We start from the raw sequence: 18348 nt of genomic DNA, 5'->3' as shown, positions 1-18348 counted from the left end.
AAAGTACCGCATATATCATCATCAAATTGTCAGAAGGCGACAACTGTGTGATTGGGTGAAGTGTTTACATTTTGTCCCCTCAATCATAGCATGCTCAGCTGCTTAATGGACCTCAGAGCCATGTGAGAGCGCTGAAACTTTGCTACCTGTACCTTGTTTGTTTATGTAGCTAACAACTGGCATCTGTGTAATATCTGTGAATAAATGTAATAACTGAGTCTAAATAAAACATGTAAAATTATTACCATAATTTCTCTTTGAAGATTGTTGCTCTCTTCCCCTTACCTGATTTTCTGCATCAATCTCAGGTCATGTGGAGGTGCGTGGTGAGGATGCACGTGCAGAGCTGATGCGGGAGGAGGCAGAGCTAGCCCGCTGCTTCATTAAGACTCTGTTTGGTGTGCTGTATGAAGTGTACAGCTCCTCGGCCGGACCCGCCGTCAGACACAAGTGCCTCAGAGCCATCCTGCGCATCATCTACTTCTCCGACTCCGAGCTGCTCAAGGATGTGCTGCGTAACCACGCCGTCTCCAGGTCAGACTCTCTCACGCCACCTCAGCACAACCCTGGGTGGTGTTTTAAAACAAAAATGTGCCGTGGATCATGCTCCTACATGGCACAGTGCACCGGCTTGCCAACAGAATTCCTGAGCGCTACATCTTTTACTCTGTATTTCTCTATCAGGTTGCCAGGTCCGCATTGCAAAAGCAACCAGGGACATGTTTGAACTATTTACACATGTTACAAACTTTGTTGTGCCTCCATAAGCTTCATTTTAGCAAGACATTATTAAACAAAATAACAATGTACATTGATCATTCGGTTCAAAAGTTTAGACCCCCGGCTCTTAACATATCTTGTTTCCTACTTGACCATTAAAGTATAAGTAGGAAAAATAAGCAGTTTGCCAACACAATTAACACATCACTCAATTATGATAAAAGAAAAAGCCACCATATAAATGGAGGACCATTCGGTTTGTCTGCTCCGAGCCATAAGATAGCAACAAGGTGACTCAGCTGACCTCATTATTAGAATTATAAAATATTATTAAATATTTTCATTATAATATAAATTAGTAATTTTTTTCCTTTCGTTTTTTTTCCCTTCTTCATTTCGTGCTTCCTTTCTTTTCTTCATGCATGTGACATGGGGCATCAGCAGAAGAGTCAGGAACACACTTTGCGGTTGATCCACATATACATGCAAATATGGGGCAGGGCAGCCTAGTTTGTCTGGTGGAATCTAACTTTGGTTTGGCTCATGTGGAGACTGAGATATTGAGCGTGATAGCTTAGATTGTGTATAGATATTTATGAATAATATGCTGGATGTTCAGGGTGGATTGTTCCTGTAAGTGTTGTCCTGTGTAAGCCAACACTGAAATCCATAACCCCAGGCTGTGCAATAATTACATAGTTCATCTATCTGTTACACTTATCTTATGTTTCCAGGAAGTACAGCAGCTGTTTGTTCTTCACAGCAATGCCAAGTGAAAGTGTGTATTTATGTAAGTGTGTGTGTGTGTTTGCGCATCCACAGTCACATAGCCTCTATGCTGTCCAGTCAGGACCTGAAGATTGTGGTTGGCTCTCTGCAGATGGCAGAAATCCTCATGCAGAAACTACCTGATGTGTTCAGTGTGTACTTCAGGAGAGAAGGTAAACACATTCAGTTCTGTTGCTTCACTCTGCACTCTGGTTTTTAGCTGTGGGTTAGATTTCTGTATGCCTGTGCTACTGAAGAAATGTTTGGAACAGGTAGGAAGTAATCTTTCATACAAGTGAGTCCAGTCTAGTACTACATCCACATGCTTCTCTTATTGTCCACTTTAAAAAGCTGTTCAGGATTGATATTCTGCTTAATGGTTACGACAGTAAACTCTGGCTTACTGCGTCTGGCTAAAGTTTTTTTTAAAAATCTATACATACAACAGTGAATGAAAATAAGTGCTAGTTGTAGAGGAAGAGGTAGGTCTTTACTCATCGTTTTAAGATGACCAGTGACTCAGCTGTTCAGATATCTAGGGGAAGTTTATTTCACCACCTTTGTGCCAGAACAGTAAAGCATCTTGATGTATACTTGCCTCTTACCCTGAGAGATGGTGGGACCAGTCGAGCAAGCATGTAACAATACTGAGTCTTAACTCGAAATGGCTGACACCCTGAAATGCATTAAAACATTAAAACTGGGTGTCATTCAACTCAATATTCCTCTCTGAATCTAAAGTAGTTATAAGTAGTAGTTATTTTTCACGTGTCATGAACAGGTTTAGTGTCCGTACGCCAAGCGTTGCAGTGACAGGACCTCACGTTTATTTCGGCATGCTCATCATATTCGTCAACATTTTAAAATGTGAAAATCTTTAAGTAACTTTTGGTTTTCAGAGTAATGAAGATGATTCTGATAATGTCTAGGAGGAATTTGAAGATGGAATGTGGCTCTAACAAACGGTTCATGATATACGGTCATTTTTGTACATTTTATTGTCTTGTTCACTGTAGTGCCACCAGTGGCTGATCATGCAGATACTTTGCACTTTCCCACAGTTTCTCTGGCCAGTGTTCATTCTGAGAGTGGTTATTTTAACAGTACACTTGTATTTAATTTGTTTCTTTAGACTTTTCCTGTGTATTCACCAAGTCATTGAATTTGGGGGGGGAAAACTGTTCTGTTATTTGTTTGAAAAGGAGCCAAAAATTACCAAACACATTGTCTTGTGAAATCAAACGCTATTGTGTGAGTTGTAAACTATATTGTCAACATGTTAGGAGATTTGGGTCATGCCTTTCGGTTAAACCCGAAGGATAAAGGCTCCTTAATAATGCTGCGAGTCAAGAAGTGTACGAATCCTCCTGTAATTTGGCTATGTGCGCAGGTGTGATGCACCAGGTGAAGAACCTGGCCGAGAGCGAGTCGTTCCTCCCCAGTCCGCCCAAGGCGTGCACTAGCGGCATCACCGCGGCAACCACCACCATCACTACGGCAACCACACCCGCCGCATCCAGCATCACACCGGATTTGGGTTCACCGAGTTTCCATAACAACATGGAGGACTCGCTGGACCTCAGCCCACAGGGGTACACGCACAACCTCTTTACTGCAACACACACAACCATTTAAAAGTGTACTGTGATCAGTTTAATCTGATCTTAAGGATGGTACCGATAACTCTGTGTTTTGTAGTCGTCTTAGTGATGTTTTGAAGAGGAAGCGTCTCCCTCGCAGAGTACCACGGCGTCCCAAATATTCTCCACCCAGAGATGATGACAAAGTGGACAATCAGGGTGAGACACACACACCACTGTCCATCTTCCACACCACTATGAGAGTCATCACTTCTTTTATTTTGCTGTTGGTGTGACATCATGATGTGAATGCTTAGTTCTCACTGAGCAAACCAGAGTTGCAACTTATCATTTTCATTTTAAACAGGTTAATCTATTGACCCTTAATTGTCCAGGGGATTTTGGCAGTTGCTCAGAAGGAGCCTTAATTGACACTGTGTACACTTAATGACCAGGCTGTTTAATGTATTGGACTAAATGATATTATTACAGGACAAGTCTGTGTCAGGTATTCCAACTAAACCTCAAATAAAAAAAGGGTTTCAAAACTGTGTTTTTGATATTTCCCCTGCAGCTAAGAGTCCCACCACCACCGCTTCTCCCAAATCGTCTTTCCTTGCAAGTCTTAACCCCAAAACCTGGGGAAAACTTGGTGCTCAAAACAATAGCACTAACTCTGAGCCATCTCGCACTGCCGGGGTCAGCGGCCTCGCACGCACAGCTAACAAAGACTCCGTGTCTAATAACAGGTAAGCACCCAATCCTGTATTTCAGACATTTTATTGTAATTCTTCAGCTATCCTGATTGGATTTTGTTGAAGGCCTGTTGGGGTCCAGGTAAACTGTATAGGTATTGTTAATGTACCTTTATACTCCCTTTTATAGTGCATTACACAATAAATAGGATTTAGCTAGGTAAATATCCTGTGCATGATATCATGTACACTGTGCAGGTATGAATTAAGGGCTTCTGCATTCTACACAGAGCATTTTATGGCCAATTAAGAGGCACAATTAAATCTCAAATGCTGCCCTACTTAATAGACATACTTAGGTCATGCTCTATGTACTACATGTATTATTTCCCTGATGTGTGGCAATTTTTAGGCAGAACAGTATAGTAAATGTAAAGTTTGCTGTATGTGTGTGTGTTACAGGGACAAGATTAAGGCATGGATAAAAGAGCAGGCCAGCAAGTTTGTGGAGCGCTACTTCAATTCAGAAAACGTGGACGGCAGCAACCCAGCACTAAATGTTCTGCAGAGACTGTGTACTGCTACAGAGCAGCTCAGCCTGCAGGTACACACACACACACACTGTAATAAATATAGCCAGGTCCATAAATATTTAGCCACTGATGGTTTTCATGTTTTCATCGCTTTAGCTCTCTACCACAGTATATAGGAGCTGAAATCAAGTAATGAACATGAGCAAAGTTGTTAATGAAATAAGCCATTAAATAGATTGCAAAAAGATCATGTCAAACATGACTAAAGCATTAGGTGTGGACAAAACCAGTTGGTACGTTCTTAAACAGGGAAAAAAGATCACAGACAAAAACTGTGATAGATGGCAGAAATAAAATCTTCCCCGAGTGCCGAAAAACACTTTTGGAAAAACTCCTTCGCTACAGTTTGCCAGAGCAGGAACACCATATAGGAGGTAGACGTGTGTCAAAGCCAACAATCAAGAGAAGACTTAAATACATAGTTTACCACAAACAAGAAGACCAGACTGGACAGATTGCACTGCAGATAGATAATGGCCTGAAGCATACTTTCTAAAGCAACCCAACTTCGTATTTAAGAGGTATTTTGACCCGAATTCAGTTGTCCATTAACAAGCAGGAACTGAAGACAGCTGCAGTGACAGAGCAGACAGAGCATCACTGGGGAAGAAACCCAGTGTCTGGTGCTGTTCCTCATGAAGAATTTGCAACCAAATATCAAGGTCTTATCCATCCATCCTTGTTCCATACTACGTCTCATACAGAAGCCCATGGAGGGGATAAGGCAGGAGACACTCTGGATAGGGTGCCAACTCATCACAGGACACAATCACACACTCTCACTGATTTAGTGATGCAAGACAGCCTACAACACAACTACAATCTTTTGACTGGAGCACAAACCAGAGTACCCAGAGGAAACCCCAGAATAATGGGGAAAACTTCATGCACACGGGACAAATCCCCAATCCCGGAGATACACGGCAGTCATGCTAATCACCAGGCCCTTGCCCTCCAAAGCTCGTATTTATTATTCAGTTTCCACTCAGATATACTGTGGTAGACAACTAAAACCACTATCTTTCTCAATGTGTCTAAATATTTAAGGATCTGGCATGTAAGTCGTGCATCAATAGAATATACGTTTTCTTGCGGTTGGTTGAAATTTGCTTGTGTTTGCAGGTTGACGGCGGTCTGGAGTGTTTAGTGGAGATCTGCAGCATTGTGTCCGAGTCAGATGTGTCCTCATTCGAGATTCAGCACAGTGGCCTGGTGAAGCAGATGCTGCTCTATTTAACCTCCAACAGCGAGAGAGACATTGTCAGCAGGGACGAGAGGATCAAGAGATTCCTGCACATTTTCTACGGCAGTCCTGTGAGTTTTGGCACCACCTGGTGTTTACAGCACCTCATTACACCTCCTCTGGAAAGGCTTCGAGTCATTCTGATTAGTCTGATCATGTTCTCCACATCTCAGCTGTTTTTATTCTGTGGCTTTTATGGTTGTGGGATCGTTTGACTGACATGTTGAAAGAAGGAGTTCATAGTCCATGATGAGTATTATTAATAGCAAATTAAACCTTTGCTTGTAAAAAGTGCTCAGAGAGGATCTTTTCATTTTAGAACTTTAAGCACACAAAAGAGTGAATCATTAAAGTAACAATGTCTGGCATAATGTGTTATCTGCTTGGCTTAAACCTATTTTTTCTCTCTGTATTAAATGCTGTCCGTGTTTTGGAGGTTTAGTATCACATTTAAAGTCTAGAACAAATACAACAGAATTCAATACAGACTTCTCCACTGCAAAGAGATCATGATGTTGATTACATGCCACGATATTCAGTTTCATTTACAGCATTTGGCAGGCATATACGCTGTTAAATGCAAAAAAATCAGTGTAGGCTTTATCGTTCAAAAGTATGCCAAAAGATTATTTATTTGCCAAGAATGAGAGGAGATGATTGGCAACCGATATATTTTGCAATCTCTTCCCTTCCTGGAGTCCGTGTCCTCTTCCTAAACTTGCGCTTTTTTCTAACGTGGAGCTCCCTCACTTTCAAGAAAAAAATGGGAAATTCATTATAATGTTGTATCAAAATATCTATTAGTATCTCTTTAACTTGCCTTAGTAACTTTGTGGCAGTCTTGTTAGTGCTCTGTGAACTTTGAGGTGAGTTTTTGTGAGGGTTTTTTTTTATATACACAACAGTCTCAAAGGGTACACAACATGGTGTGGATAAACATCTGGAGAACATCAGTTCCATCATAATTGTGTGTGCATGCAGGTTCCTGGGCAGGAGCCACTGTTCCGATTGGAGCCAACAGAAAATGGGTCGCTGCTGGCACTTGTGCACAAAATGAACAGTTGCCTGAGTCAGATGGAGCAGTTTCCTGTTAAAGTGCATGATTTTCCCAGTGGGAATGGCAATGGCAGCAGGTAAAGCTTCAGTTCAACTCAATTATTTTCCATAAATCTTATACTTCCTCCCCCCACGCCAGTTAGGGTCAAATCTTAATGTATTAATAAAAACAGTTTTGCATGTTGACAAAAGTACTGGAATGAAAAAGCTCGTGTGTAATTATTTTACCCAGCCCAAAAAAAGAATTTTTAATAGCAATAGCTTGTTTTAGCTCATGTGCAGGGTTACCAGAAAGTTTTCACGTCAAAATTAGCACCTTAATTACAACTCAAGTCAAAACGGAAGTAGACACTTCAGACAAGCTCAAAATAATTTGCCTATAGGAAAATAGGATAGACCTTTTTTTTTAGACATTTTTGGGGGAAATAAGGCTATTTTTGTTTTAGTCCTGTTTTTCAGTATTTTCCACTCAGAGTTTGTTAAATATTTTTCTTTTTGGACCAGACAATGCCTGTTTAATTATTTTATCTGGAAACAAATGAGAATATTTGGAAAAACGAAGACAGATGATTGCATTATGTTGCACCCCTAGTGTGTGTTCTGTACTGTGGATGTAATTGATGGTGTTTTGCCAAGAAGGTGTGATTAAGTGTGTGTGTGTGTGTGTGTGTGTTTGCAGAGGTTCTCAAGCACTAAAATTCTTCAACACACACCAGCTGAAGTGCCAGCTGCAGAGACACCCAGACTGCACCAACGTGAAGCAGTGGAAGGGGGGGCCTGTTAAAATAGACCCTCTTGCTTTAGTGCAGGCCATTGAGAGATACCTTGTTGTTAGAGGTGTGTTTTAGTTGAACGTGAGATTTTTCTTAATATTGTAAACCTTTTGTATTCCAATGATGTAACCCAGTTTCGTGTTTGTTTTCATCAGGATACGGCCGAATCAGAGAGGAGGATGAGGACAGCGATGACGATGGATCAGACGATGAAATCGATGAGTCACTTGTATGGGTTCAGTCTTGTTTTGTGTTGAGTCCTATAGCACTTAAAACAATCCACCAATCTGACATCGTGATTTCTTAACCTTAGTCTTAGTTTAAAAAGGATTAGACCATTTAATATATATATATATATATATATAAACTCAGTTCCCTGACCTTTGACCCTTGCACAGGCGGCTCAGTTCCTGAATTCTGGCAGCGTGCGCCACCGGCTGCAGTTCTACATTGCTGATCACCTGCTGCCCTACAACATGACTGTGTACCAGGCGGTGCGTCAGTTCAGCCTGCAGCCAGAGGAGGAGCGGGAGAGCACTGACGACGAGGCCAACCCTCTCGGTCGTGCCGGCATCTGGACCAAAACACACACGATATGGTATATACACACACCATTTAGTGTAACTGAGTTTCATATTTCTAGACAACCAGACTATATTATATACTCATTTCATGACTTATGCTAGCATTAGTTTGTGTGGTATGTTTGTGCCCATTTGCATCAATCCAAGTTAATCCAGTTGCAGATTCCGAGTATATTGTTTATTTTCTTCTCTAAACATTGCAATCTGATTCAAATATTCATTTACATGCCATTTAGACGGTATGTTTTTTAATTCGATCGAGAAAGCGGTTGGACTCATGGGTTTTATTGCAGATTTATTATACTATACTTTTTTCTTTACTTTTTCATATATCTACATCCCACCCTTTTAATCTGATCACAATTTCATTAGGCTCAAACTGAATTATTGATCAAGTTACTAACAGTCAGTACATTCTCATGCAACCAAATGATCTGACATCAATTAAACGAACATGCTGGTCTCTTGTGTCTTTGTGTACTTATTACGCCACACCGAGTACATTTTTGCTAATTTTCCCACACGCGTGCAGGTATAAGCCGGTCAGAGAGGATGAGGATGGCTGCAAGGACTCCGTAGGAGGGAAAAGGGGGCGAGCACAAACGGCTCCCACTAAAACTTCACCGCGTAACGCTAAGAAACAGGACGAGCTGTGGCACGGTACAGACATTTCATCTGCATTCACCGTCTAATGTAGCATTCATTTTATCTTATAATAACTAAGTAGCTAGTACATATGTTTAGACTTGTAATCCTTAGTTTCCTCCTTATATTCACTTGTCACATGTCTTATCCACCAGGACTAGGAATGGATGAATATCTGTATCTAATACAATATAATCAGGTGCTCGAAGATTTGATTGAAGTTACGCTCATTCTCATTGTAGTCTTGAACCATGTCCGCTGTCCTGCTGCTTGTCCCTGTAAACCATCAGCTATTATTGAAAATTGACTACCATCTATTTTGTTTAAAATGCAGTCGAATGCTCAAATTGGAACCCACTTTTCTCCAATTGAACTGACAAGAACGTTCTCTTTGACTCATTACTTTCATCTGATGGATTTGTGTATGTGTCGTAGATGGTGTGTGTCCAAGTGTCAGTAACCCGTTGGAGTCGTACCTCATATCTGAACCTCCAGAAGGTATTACGTTTGACGACCCCTCGCTGGAGGTCATTCTGCTGTTGAGGGTTCTGCACTCCATCAGCAGATACTGGTTCTACCTCTTCGATGTGAGTATATACATGTACAGCTGCTCTGGATCCCAGTAGTACTGGTTTCAATACTCTATGACCCCTATCTTGTAGTAAATACAATTAAAGCCAAAAGTTTACATACATTTTAGTTTAAATAAATTCGGGCACAATTTTTAACAACAAACGTTATCAAATTTAAACTGCCTGTAAGATTCAAAATGTACGTACACACACTAATTTACTTAACATAGTAAATGTATTAAATGTATTGTGTATGTAGTTTGTATGGTTTTAGCCTTTGTGTATGTGTATTTGGCTTCAGTTCTAAAATGGACTGACCTTGAAATTGTGCAAAAAATTTGTTTGCGCTAGTTAATTAACGCAGAGTCTTGCCACTCCATGCCCAAGTCTCTCTGGTCTTCTCGATCCTTCGGAGAAGTGGGCAAGGGTGATTTGGAGGCAGTAGTGGAGTGTAGGGCTGTGGTCAGTGAGCTGTGCGAAATAATCAGTTTAAAAGTTTCCTTCTCATTTGGATCTTTTGGTATGTTTCAGAATGCTGTGTGTAAGGAGATCATTCCCACTAGTGAGTTCATCAACAGTAAACTGACAGCAAAAGCAAACAGACAGCTGCAGGATCCACTTGTGATCATGACTGGAAACATCCCACCCTGGCTCACTGAGCTGGGCAAGACCTGGTACGCACACACTCCCACACTCACGCAGTGTGTATATATGGATAAAAGTATGTTTGTATATTTATATACTTCCAGTCTATATATACACAATGTCTATACTTTATGATTATATAAACGTGAACCAAAAAGTTATGCAATGAGAAGCACAAACAAACATGTTTATAAAAAGGAATTGAAGTTTCCCCTCACTGTATTTGCACTGTTTATTTTTGATAAAATCTTTTTTTTTCACACCCTGATAGTTTTTTTTTTTCTCTTTTGCACTGGAACTCCTGTTACACTCATGCACATTGTGATGTTCCTGTTTTTATTGACTGCATTACTTGTGTCTCTTTGTGTGTCTTTCTAGTCCGTTCTTTTTCCCATTCGACACGAGGCAGATGTTGTTCTACGTCACTGCGTTTGATCGTGACCGCGCCATGCAGCGTCTGCTCGACACCAACCCTGAAATCAACCAGTCCGATTCTCAGGACAGCCGAGTAGCACCACGCCTTGACAGGAAGAAGGTGTGTGTTTCTGCTGCTTGTAACTGTAACTGCTGAATTAAAACGCTAGCAAACGGAATATGATTAGTCTGCCTCTGTTTGCCTGTAGCGGACGATAAACAGGGATGAGCTGTTAAAGCAGGCAGAATCTGTGATGCAGGATCTGGGCAGTTCCAGAGCCATGCTGGAGATTCAGTATGAGAATGAGGTGAGCTTCTCAATTACACATCATGTCAGCTAGTTAATTAGGTTTACCCATTAGCTTAAAATAAATTGTGCTTAGAGAGTGCTTACTAGATGTGCACAGTAATAGTAGTGCTACTTCAGATTAAATGGCTATCTGTATCACTGCTTCTGTCACAAACCGTCACTCTCCCCATCACAATACAAAACTGTAAAGTTCCTCTAGATTGTTGTAGCGGTTGTGGGCGATTTGATGGGTATAAGTAGTAAAATTCAAATAAAGTCTTAATTTTCTCCTCGAGATATGAATAATGGATAAATTGAGCCAGGCATATCAGACTACACGTTAAAATGTGTGTGCTCTGAGTTTGTTTCAAAGTCAGCACAAACGGTAAGCCAATTGAATATAGCCATGTGTGTCAGTATTTTAATCTTAAATGAACATACAAAGGAGCTTGAGTGTAAGCCAGAGGGTGTTCAAAACCACCCAAACAAGACAAGCAGAACCTCAAATGTTTAGTTATTGGGGCATTAGAAGATTAAGGTTTTTAAGCAGAATAAAAGAGAAACGGTCAGAACTGACATTGTCTACATTTTAGCTGCAACATTTATGATTTTTGACTTCTTGCTATGGTGATAAAGGAGAAACCTGAACTCTTTCTCCCTTTCTTTTTTTTTTTTTTCTTTCTCAGGTGGGGACAGGACTTGGCCCGACACTGGAGTTCTACGCTCTTGTGTCTCAGGAGCTGCAGAGAGCTGATCTGGGTTTATGGCGAGGAGAAGAGGTCACCCTTGCCAACCCTAAAGGTCATTACACTCGTTCTCTCTTTGCAGTACGCCGCAGTTTGGTCACGGTTTTATTCTCAAACTCTGTTCCACAAAAGTAACCTCTTGTCTGCTCCATGTCACTTTCTGTCTGCAGGGAGCCAGGAGGGCACCAAGTACATGTTCAGCTCTAGAGGCCTTTTTGCTGTGCCTTTTGGCCGCAGCACCAAGCCAGCTCACATCGCCAAGATCAAGATGAAATTCCGCTTTCTTGGAAAACTCATGGCTAAAGCCATCATGGACTTCAGACTGGTAGGAGTTCGCATGCTCTCTAACTCTGCCACTGGAACTAATGCCACTGCAGTTTTTACCTTAGTTCCACTGTAACAAGTGCAAAATGATGTAACTTTATGAACAATTGAAAGTGCATGTGCGAATTGTCCCCAGTGCTAATAACGATTATAAACAATTGTGTATGCAGCTGGATCTGCCCCTGGGACTGCCCTTTTACAAGTGGATGTTGAGAAATGAGTCATCAATAAGCTCTCACGATTTGGTGAACATCGACCCCGGTGTGGCCAAATCCATCCAGCACCTGGAGGACATCATTAGGCAGAAGAAGAGACTAGAGCAGGACAAATCCTATGTATGAACACACCTACACACTTCATTTCTGTGTGAATGAGGACAGTTTATGGCTTTTAGATTGATGTTGTTGCCTGGTAACCATGTTCACATGATTTAGGCTGCATAGGGTGAGTGACTGCGAGCGGTTTGTGTCACGAGATTGACTAGTAGTCCAAGTGTATGTTCAGCTTAAGTAAAATATTTAGAATTTGCCCCAAAATCAGCTTCTGAAGAATGCATCTGTCCGTTTTCTTTCTTAGACAAGGGAGATGCTACAGCAGGCTCTGGAGAGTTTAAATATGAATGGCTGTTCAGTGGAGGATTTAGGGCTGGACTTCACATTGCCAGGGTTCCCTAACATCGAGTTGAAGAAGGGAGGCAAAGACATCCCAGTCACCATACACAATCTGGAGGAGTACCTGAGGGTGAGTTACACACCATGAACCTGAAAGCATACACTTTACAAATCAGGATACACAACCTGGAGTCACACCTAAGGGTTAGTTACAAAGTGGGGGTCTGTACCCTTTACTCTTCACACAAATCTTCACACATGCCGTCTCTTAAGTATTTGCGACAGGGTGGCGTGGTGTGGACTCCACAAGACCTCTGAAGGGGTGCTGCGGGCTGTCCTGTCTTTTCCACCAATATTTAGCATGTGATAAAGTATAGGTTCTATTGGGTGTACAGAGCATAAGCAATCCTCCCTACACTCACTAGAACCTGTACCTTATCTACCACACACTAAATAATGGTGGAAAAGACAGGACAGCCTTCCTGCTAAAGGAGCACTTGAAAGACACTATTTGTGTTTTTAGAAACACTGATAAATATGTTTGTGTGCGCATGTGCAGTTGGTGGTGTACTGGACTTTAAATGAGGGCGTGTCCCGACAGTTCGAGTCATTTAGGGAAGGGTTCGAGTCTGTTTTCCCCCTCCACCACCTACAGTACTTCTACCCTGAAGAGGTGAGTTGCACTCTTCTTTTGATTTGTTCTTGTCCTGTTTCTCTGTCTGCTCCTTTGTCTGTTAATCACCTCTGTGTATCTGCCTGTCCTAGTTGGATCAGTTGTTGTGTGGCAGCAAATCAGAGACGTGGGACGTCAAAACTCTGATGGAATGCTGCAGACCGGACCACGGGTACACACATGACAGGTACAAACCCCTTCGTCTTTTTTTTTTTTTTTTTTTTTTTTTTTTTTTTTTTTGTTACTACTTATTTATTTTTATTTTTTTAAAGAAAATTCACAGTCCCGCCTTGTGTGTACGTTGAGTAACAAAATGGCGGTTTGGCCGGATTTGTACAATTAAACAATAATAAAATTGTTTGTTTGTGTGTGTAGCCGGGCAGTGCGATTCCTCTTTGAGGTGTTGAGTAGTTTTGATGCAGAGCAGCAGAGACTCTTCTTGCAGTTTGTGACCGGGAGTCCAAGACTGCCAGTAGGAGGTGAGAAACACTGGCTGTTTCTTATATAGCAACTTACTCTGGAGCAAGAAAAGCATGGTCACATCTGGGTGGCATAAGTGTAGCTGTGTAGCTCACTCAACATGTGCTCTAATATTTGTTAGCTTTCCAAAGTTTTTTTTTTGTTGTTTTTTTTTTTTTATGTATAAAATTGTAGGCACCTGCTTTTATGAATTATAGACATGACTATAGTGTAGTTTACTTTCCGTTTCCCCTTTTTCCCCTATTTTTCATCACAAGGTTTCCGGAGTTTGAATCCTCCCCTGACAATTGTGCGCAAGACGTTTGAGTCAACGGAGAACCCAGACGACTTCCTGCCGTCAGTGATGACGTGTGTAAACTACCTGAAGCTTCCGGATTATTCCAGCATCGAGATCATGAGGGAAAAACTGTTAATGGCGGCACGGGAGGGCCAGCAGTCTTTTCACCTGTCCTGATCTCACATACTTACACAAACATACACGCGCACACACACTTTATATATATATATATATATATATATATATATATATATATATATATATATATATATATATATATATATATATATATATATATATATATATATATATATACACACACATACACGCATACACAAAGCAAAATGCCTTCTACCAACCTAAACACATCGTCATGACTTCCTCCCTCCTTTTGTTTTAGTTCTCCCTCTGTTTTTGTTATTGGTACAGCTGCCTCAAAAAGCAGCTGCTTCTGGAAGGAAAAAAGAGACTTCTGAAGTTGTATGTCTGCTACAGGGGAAAATAAAATAAAACTAAATGTTACAAGACTTGGAAATAAAATGACTGCCTCTTCAGAGCAAATCTTGGAGACAAAATGGCTGCCTCTTCAGTGCAGATCTCGGATATAAACTGGCCGTTTCTTCAGAGCAGATCTAGGAAATGAAATGGCCTCCTGTTGAGCAGATCTAATCAGTAATATCAGTAGCCAATTTGTGTGCAAGGAAATCAAATGTAATATTTAAAGAAAATGGGGATGTGTGTGTTTTACTGTCATGGTGGTGAGTGATGTCATCACTGTGTTTCCATCCAGCAGGCAGTGTGTGTGTGCAAGCGTGTGTGTTCTCTTACAGCTCCAAAGATCATTTGTACAGACCAACGTTTTGCTCATTCTTCACATTCTTTATTGTGCGTTACATCTTTCTTTTTCTCCCCCCTGTACGAAAGTTGCAGTTGGTTCAATGCAGGTAGTGATGAAAGTGTAGGATCTATAATTGTATTATTATTATTATTATAATTATTGGTTTATTTTTTTTTTCGTTTGTTTTTTTTTAATCATCAGAGTGAAGTGGACTTCTGGCCAACGTTTAAAAGCCGCAAGTGTCTACTCTGGATAGAAGTTGGATAGAGTAGACCCTTCTTTATTTTCTCGCTCTTATGTGGTTAGGTCATATGACTCGCAGGGTTATAACTAATCCTGCCATGTAGCTGAGCGCTTAAAAAAAAACTTTAGAAAATTGGCTGGTTTCATTTTAGTGTTTCATGGCCAGATGACATTTCCGGGAAAAAAAACAAAAAAACATTTATGGAATAAAATTTATATGCAGTTCTCACACCTGGTTTGAGGTGCGACTGTGCTTTTTTTATTTTCTATATTTTTTCTCCTCTTGCTGTAGTTTATTATTCTGTTTTGTTTGCACTGCTGGCTTGGATTGGAGCGTGGTGGTGTGGTGTGTGCGCTACAGTGTGTTGCCTGCCTTGAGGGTGGCGTGCTAGAGTTCACTCTCCTCACCCCCGAACCTTCATCTGCTGGTTTCTAAGATCTGCAATAATTTACTGCATCAGGTTCTTGTTTTTACCTGGACACATAAATAAAGCAACTGTTTGACTCAGTGTGCAGCCTGTCAACGCTTCTTCACCCAAAAACGCTTCAACACCAAATACTCCTCATTAAGACCTGCTTTTCTTTTAGTTGGAGCTTGTTCGTGGTCTTCGTCTTCTGTCAAGCTAGGTAGTCTGACAAGGCAGAGGTGGAGGCGGACCTGTTTGTTACTGTTCTGGGAATGAGGCGAATGCTTCAGCCAGGTTCTAAACGTTTATTATATGGAATATATAAAGTCAAAAGTATGACCAACCAAACTGATCCGGGTTCAGTCCTATTAACATCGAGTTAGAACACATGACTTTTAGAAGAATTTTAGAATATTTTATATTGGTGTATGAGTGTCAGTATTTTCTAACCGATGGCTTCATGCTGCTGGGTTAAAAGGCAACATATTTTAACATTATACAACACAATTTCAAGAAAGTTAAAATCAGCCTGGTCAATGATGTGTTCTATTTAAATTGTAACCCAAAAGGTGATACCCATTTTAACCCAAAAAAAAGCACTATGTCCGCTATCTCCAAACAACTTTTTGGTCCTAAGGTGCGTTGGTTATTGTGACGTTATCTTGGTAAATCAAAAGAACTGAAATAAATCCCTTGTTGCATATTTAACTGGCCTAATATACACCTGAGAACTTCCCAGACCCAGCTCTGACCTGCTATCCACATAATGACCATATTCCTGGGATCTGCTCATTTGACAATAGTATCACTTTATGGAAGGTCTCAGTTTAAGAAACATAGTTTAATTTAATTAATCTATGTTTAAAGCCGCAATATGTTACAATAGTCAATTCAATAAAATGTATTTTAATAAACATTGGTGGTTTGGTTTATAAATATTAATGACTAGTAGGGCAGTCAAGGCTCCTGTGAGGAGGAGAAGGTGAAGTATGTACTGTAAGTGGAAGTACCAATGGAAACATCTAGAGGCAATAATAGCTTATAAAGTGCTAGACCACCGAAGCTCTCTGTTGCAGCACTCATTAGAGTTCCAAATCCTCTGGAAGCTCCATCAGTTCAAGAATTGTGCGTCAGGAGCTTCATGAAATTAGCTTCCATGGCTGAACGGCTGTACACAAGCCTGAAATCACTGCAAGTGTCAGCTGGAGTGGTGTAAATAACACTGCAGTGGAAACGTTCTCTGGAGTGATTAATCACGCTTCACTGTCTGGTAGTCTGAGACATAGATCTGTGTGTGGCAGATTCTAGGAGAGAGCACTTACTTACCTCAGTCTGTAGGATAATAGTCTAGGTTTGTGAGTTTTAGTTGATGATTATCTTAATGCTACGGCATATTAATGCATTTTAGGTAATTATGTGCTTCCAGTTTATGGAAGGCCGTTTGCTGCTCCAGCACTACTCTGCCCCTGTGCAAAGCAAAGTCCCTAATGAGACGGTTTGATGAGCTTGGTGTGGAGGACCTCCAGTGGCCTGCACAGATCCCTAAATGTAGATCTCTCATTTAGAGAAGTATTTAGATTCTTGGTTAAGACACTCTAAGACACTGGAACTTGACCCGGAGACCTCTTATGGCCAATTTAACTGATTGGATGAGATTTTGAAAGCTTGTGTGTGTATAAGTTCCCACAATGTTCTGTGGTTGCCAGACCACATACCAAACCATGAAGTCCAAGGAATTATACGTGGTCTTCTGTAATCAAATTGTCAGAATACTAGCTCTTGGCAAGACTATACAACCATTTCGTAAGCTTTGGATGCCCAGATTAGCACAGTGGGGTCCATCTTTGTCAAATGGGAGAAATGTGTAACCAGCAGCACTTATCCTTGGGCTTTAGCCAGGGAGCTTTGGATGGGAGAAACTGCAGGAAGCACAATCATCTCAGAAATTTGCCATCATTCAAGCCTTTATGGCAACGAAGGAAGACTATGAGTAAACTGCACATAACAGACACATGGCTTCTGTTGTTAAAAAAAAAAATAATAATAATAATTCTTGCTGAATATCTGTTAAAAAAAACAAAACAGTATGGCTCATCAGCTGGCTAATACCATCCTGAAAGTGAAGCATGGTGTTGTCAGCATCATACCATAGGATGCTTCTTTAAATGCTAAAACCTTTTTTTTTTGGTTTTTATACTTTATATACTTTATACTTTATATACGTTATACTTTATCCTGTGATTTTAGCCATTAGATATTAAATAATAACAATAAAATGTGTAAAATATGAAGTGATCTGGACCCCAGAGTTGTAAGCGACAGAATGAAGACTGACACGCTATCTTTCTGAAGCATTTCTCCAGCATGCATGGCCTGTTCCTCACCACTATTTTGTTCATATCACATCACATGTAAATGATGCCTAATGTCCAATGAATCACAAAATCACTTACTGTATACAATAAACTGTATTCAACTCATAATATACAACTACAGTGTCGCTTGAATTCCTAAAAAAATCCTATTTTTCTGCATAAATATGACCCAAAACAGATTTTTACATAAGTCCTAAAAGTAAAACAAAATGAACACAATCGAGCAAATGAGCCAAAAATATTATACTACTTCATTTAATTATTAAGAAAAATGATTCAGAATTACATATCTGTGACTTGCAAAAGTATGTGAACCTTTGCTTTCAATACCTGTTGTGAGCTGTTGTGCAGCAATAACTGCAAGTAAAGTTTCCAGTAACCTTTTGAACAATTCTGAACAACATCTTAAAAGAATTTATTCCATTCGTCAGTAAAGAAGAACTTTGACACTTGGATTTTGGTGGGTGTCTTCAAATGAACTGCTTGCTTCAGGTCCTTCCACAATTTTTCTTTTGGATTAAGAACTTTGACTTTGGAAAACATTATCTTTGTTTCTCTTTAATCATTTTTGGTAGACAGATTTGGGTGCTTGTGATCGTTGTCTTGTTGTATGACCCATTTTCTCTAGAGATTCAGTTCATGGACAGATGTCCTGCCATTTTCCTGTAGAGATCACTGGTATAATTCTGAGTATGTTGTTCTATCAATGATGACAAGCTGTCCTGGCCCAGATGCAGCAATACAGGCCTAAAGCACGATACCCCACCACCATGTTTTATTAAAAGCTATATTTTGGT

The 18348-nt window shown here is 40.4% G+C and overlaps 1 protein-coding gene across 7 annotated transcripts in view; it reads left to right on the top strand.

Moving 5' to 3' along the window:
* trip12 (thyroid hormone receptor interactor 12) overlaps positions 1–15277 on the top strand; it is a 40139-nt gene extending 24862 nt beyond the window's left edge. For all 7 annotated transcript variants that reach the window (XM_060877636.1, XM_060877634.1, XM_060877635.1 and 4 more), the window contains exons 20-43: positions 309–534; positions 1543–1661; positions 2879–3080; positions 3187–3287; positions 3643–3817; positions 4226–4367; positions 5479–5670; positions 6581–6732; positions 7335–7492; positions 7584–7657; positions 7827–8026; positions 8545–8672; positions 9093–9244; positions 9761–9903; positions 10253–10409; positions 10498–10596; positions 11264–11378; positions 11494–11648; positions 11818–11982; positions 12224–12388; positions 12818–12931; positions 13024–13118; positions 13307–13410; positions 13669–15277. In XM_060877636.1, the coding sequence (XP_060733619.1) occupies positions 309–534; positions 1543–1661; positions 2879–3080; positions 3187–3287; positions 3643–3817; positions 4226–4367; positions 5479–5670; positions 6581–6732; positions 7335–7492; positions 7584–7657; positions 7827–8026; positions 8545–8672; positions 9093–9244; positions 9761–9903; positions 10253–10409; positions 10498–10596; positions 11264–11378; positions 11494–11648; positions 11818–11982; positions 12224–12388; positions 12818–12931; positions 13024–13118; positions 13307–13410; positions 13669–13865 (3530 nt within the window). In that variant the 3' untranslated portion in view covers positions 13866–15277. The remainder of the gene's footprint in view (positions 1–308; positions 535–1542; positions 1662–2878; positions 3081–3186; positions 3288–3642; positions 3818–4225; positions 4368–5478; positions 5671–6580; positions 6733–7334; positions 7493–7583; positions 7658–7826; positions 8027–8544; positions 8673–9092; positions 9245–9760; positions 9904–10252; positions 10410–10497; positions 10597–11263; positions 11379–11493; positions 11649–11817; positions 11983–12223; positions 12389–12817; positions 12932–13023; positions 13119–13306; positions 13411–13668) is intronic.
* Positions 15278–18348: the final 3071 nt, after the last annotated feature.

The sequence above is a fragment of the Tachysurus vachellii genome, chromosome 9 (assembly GCF_030014155.1).
Source record: "Tachysurus vachellii isolate PV-2020 chromosome 9, HZAU_Pvac_v1, whole genome shotgun sequence".
In the NCBI taxonomy this organism is placed as follows: Eukaryota; Metazoa; Chordata; class Actinopteri; order Siluriformes; family Bagridae; genus Tachysurus; species Tachysurus vachellii.
The sequence above is the reverse complement of the archived record's forward strand: the minus strand, read 5'-3'. Positions and strand labels throughout refer to the sequence as shown.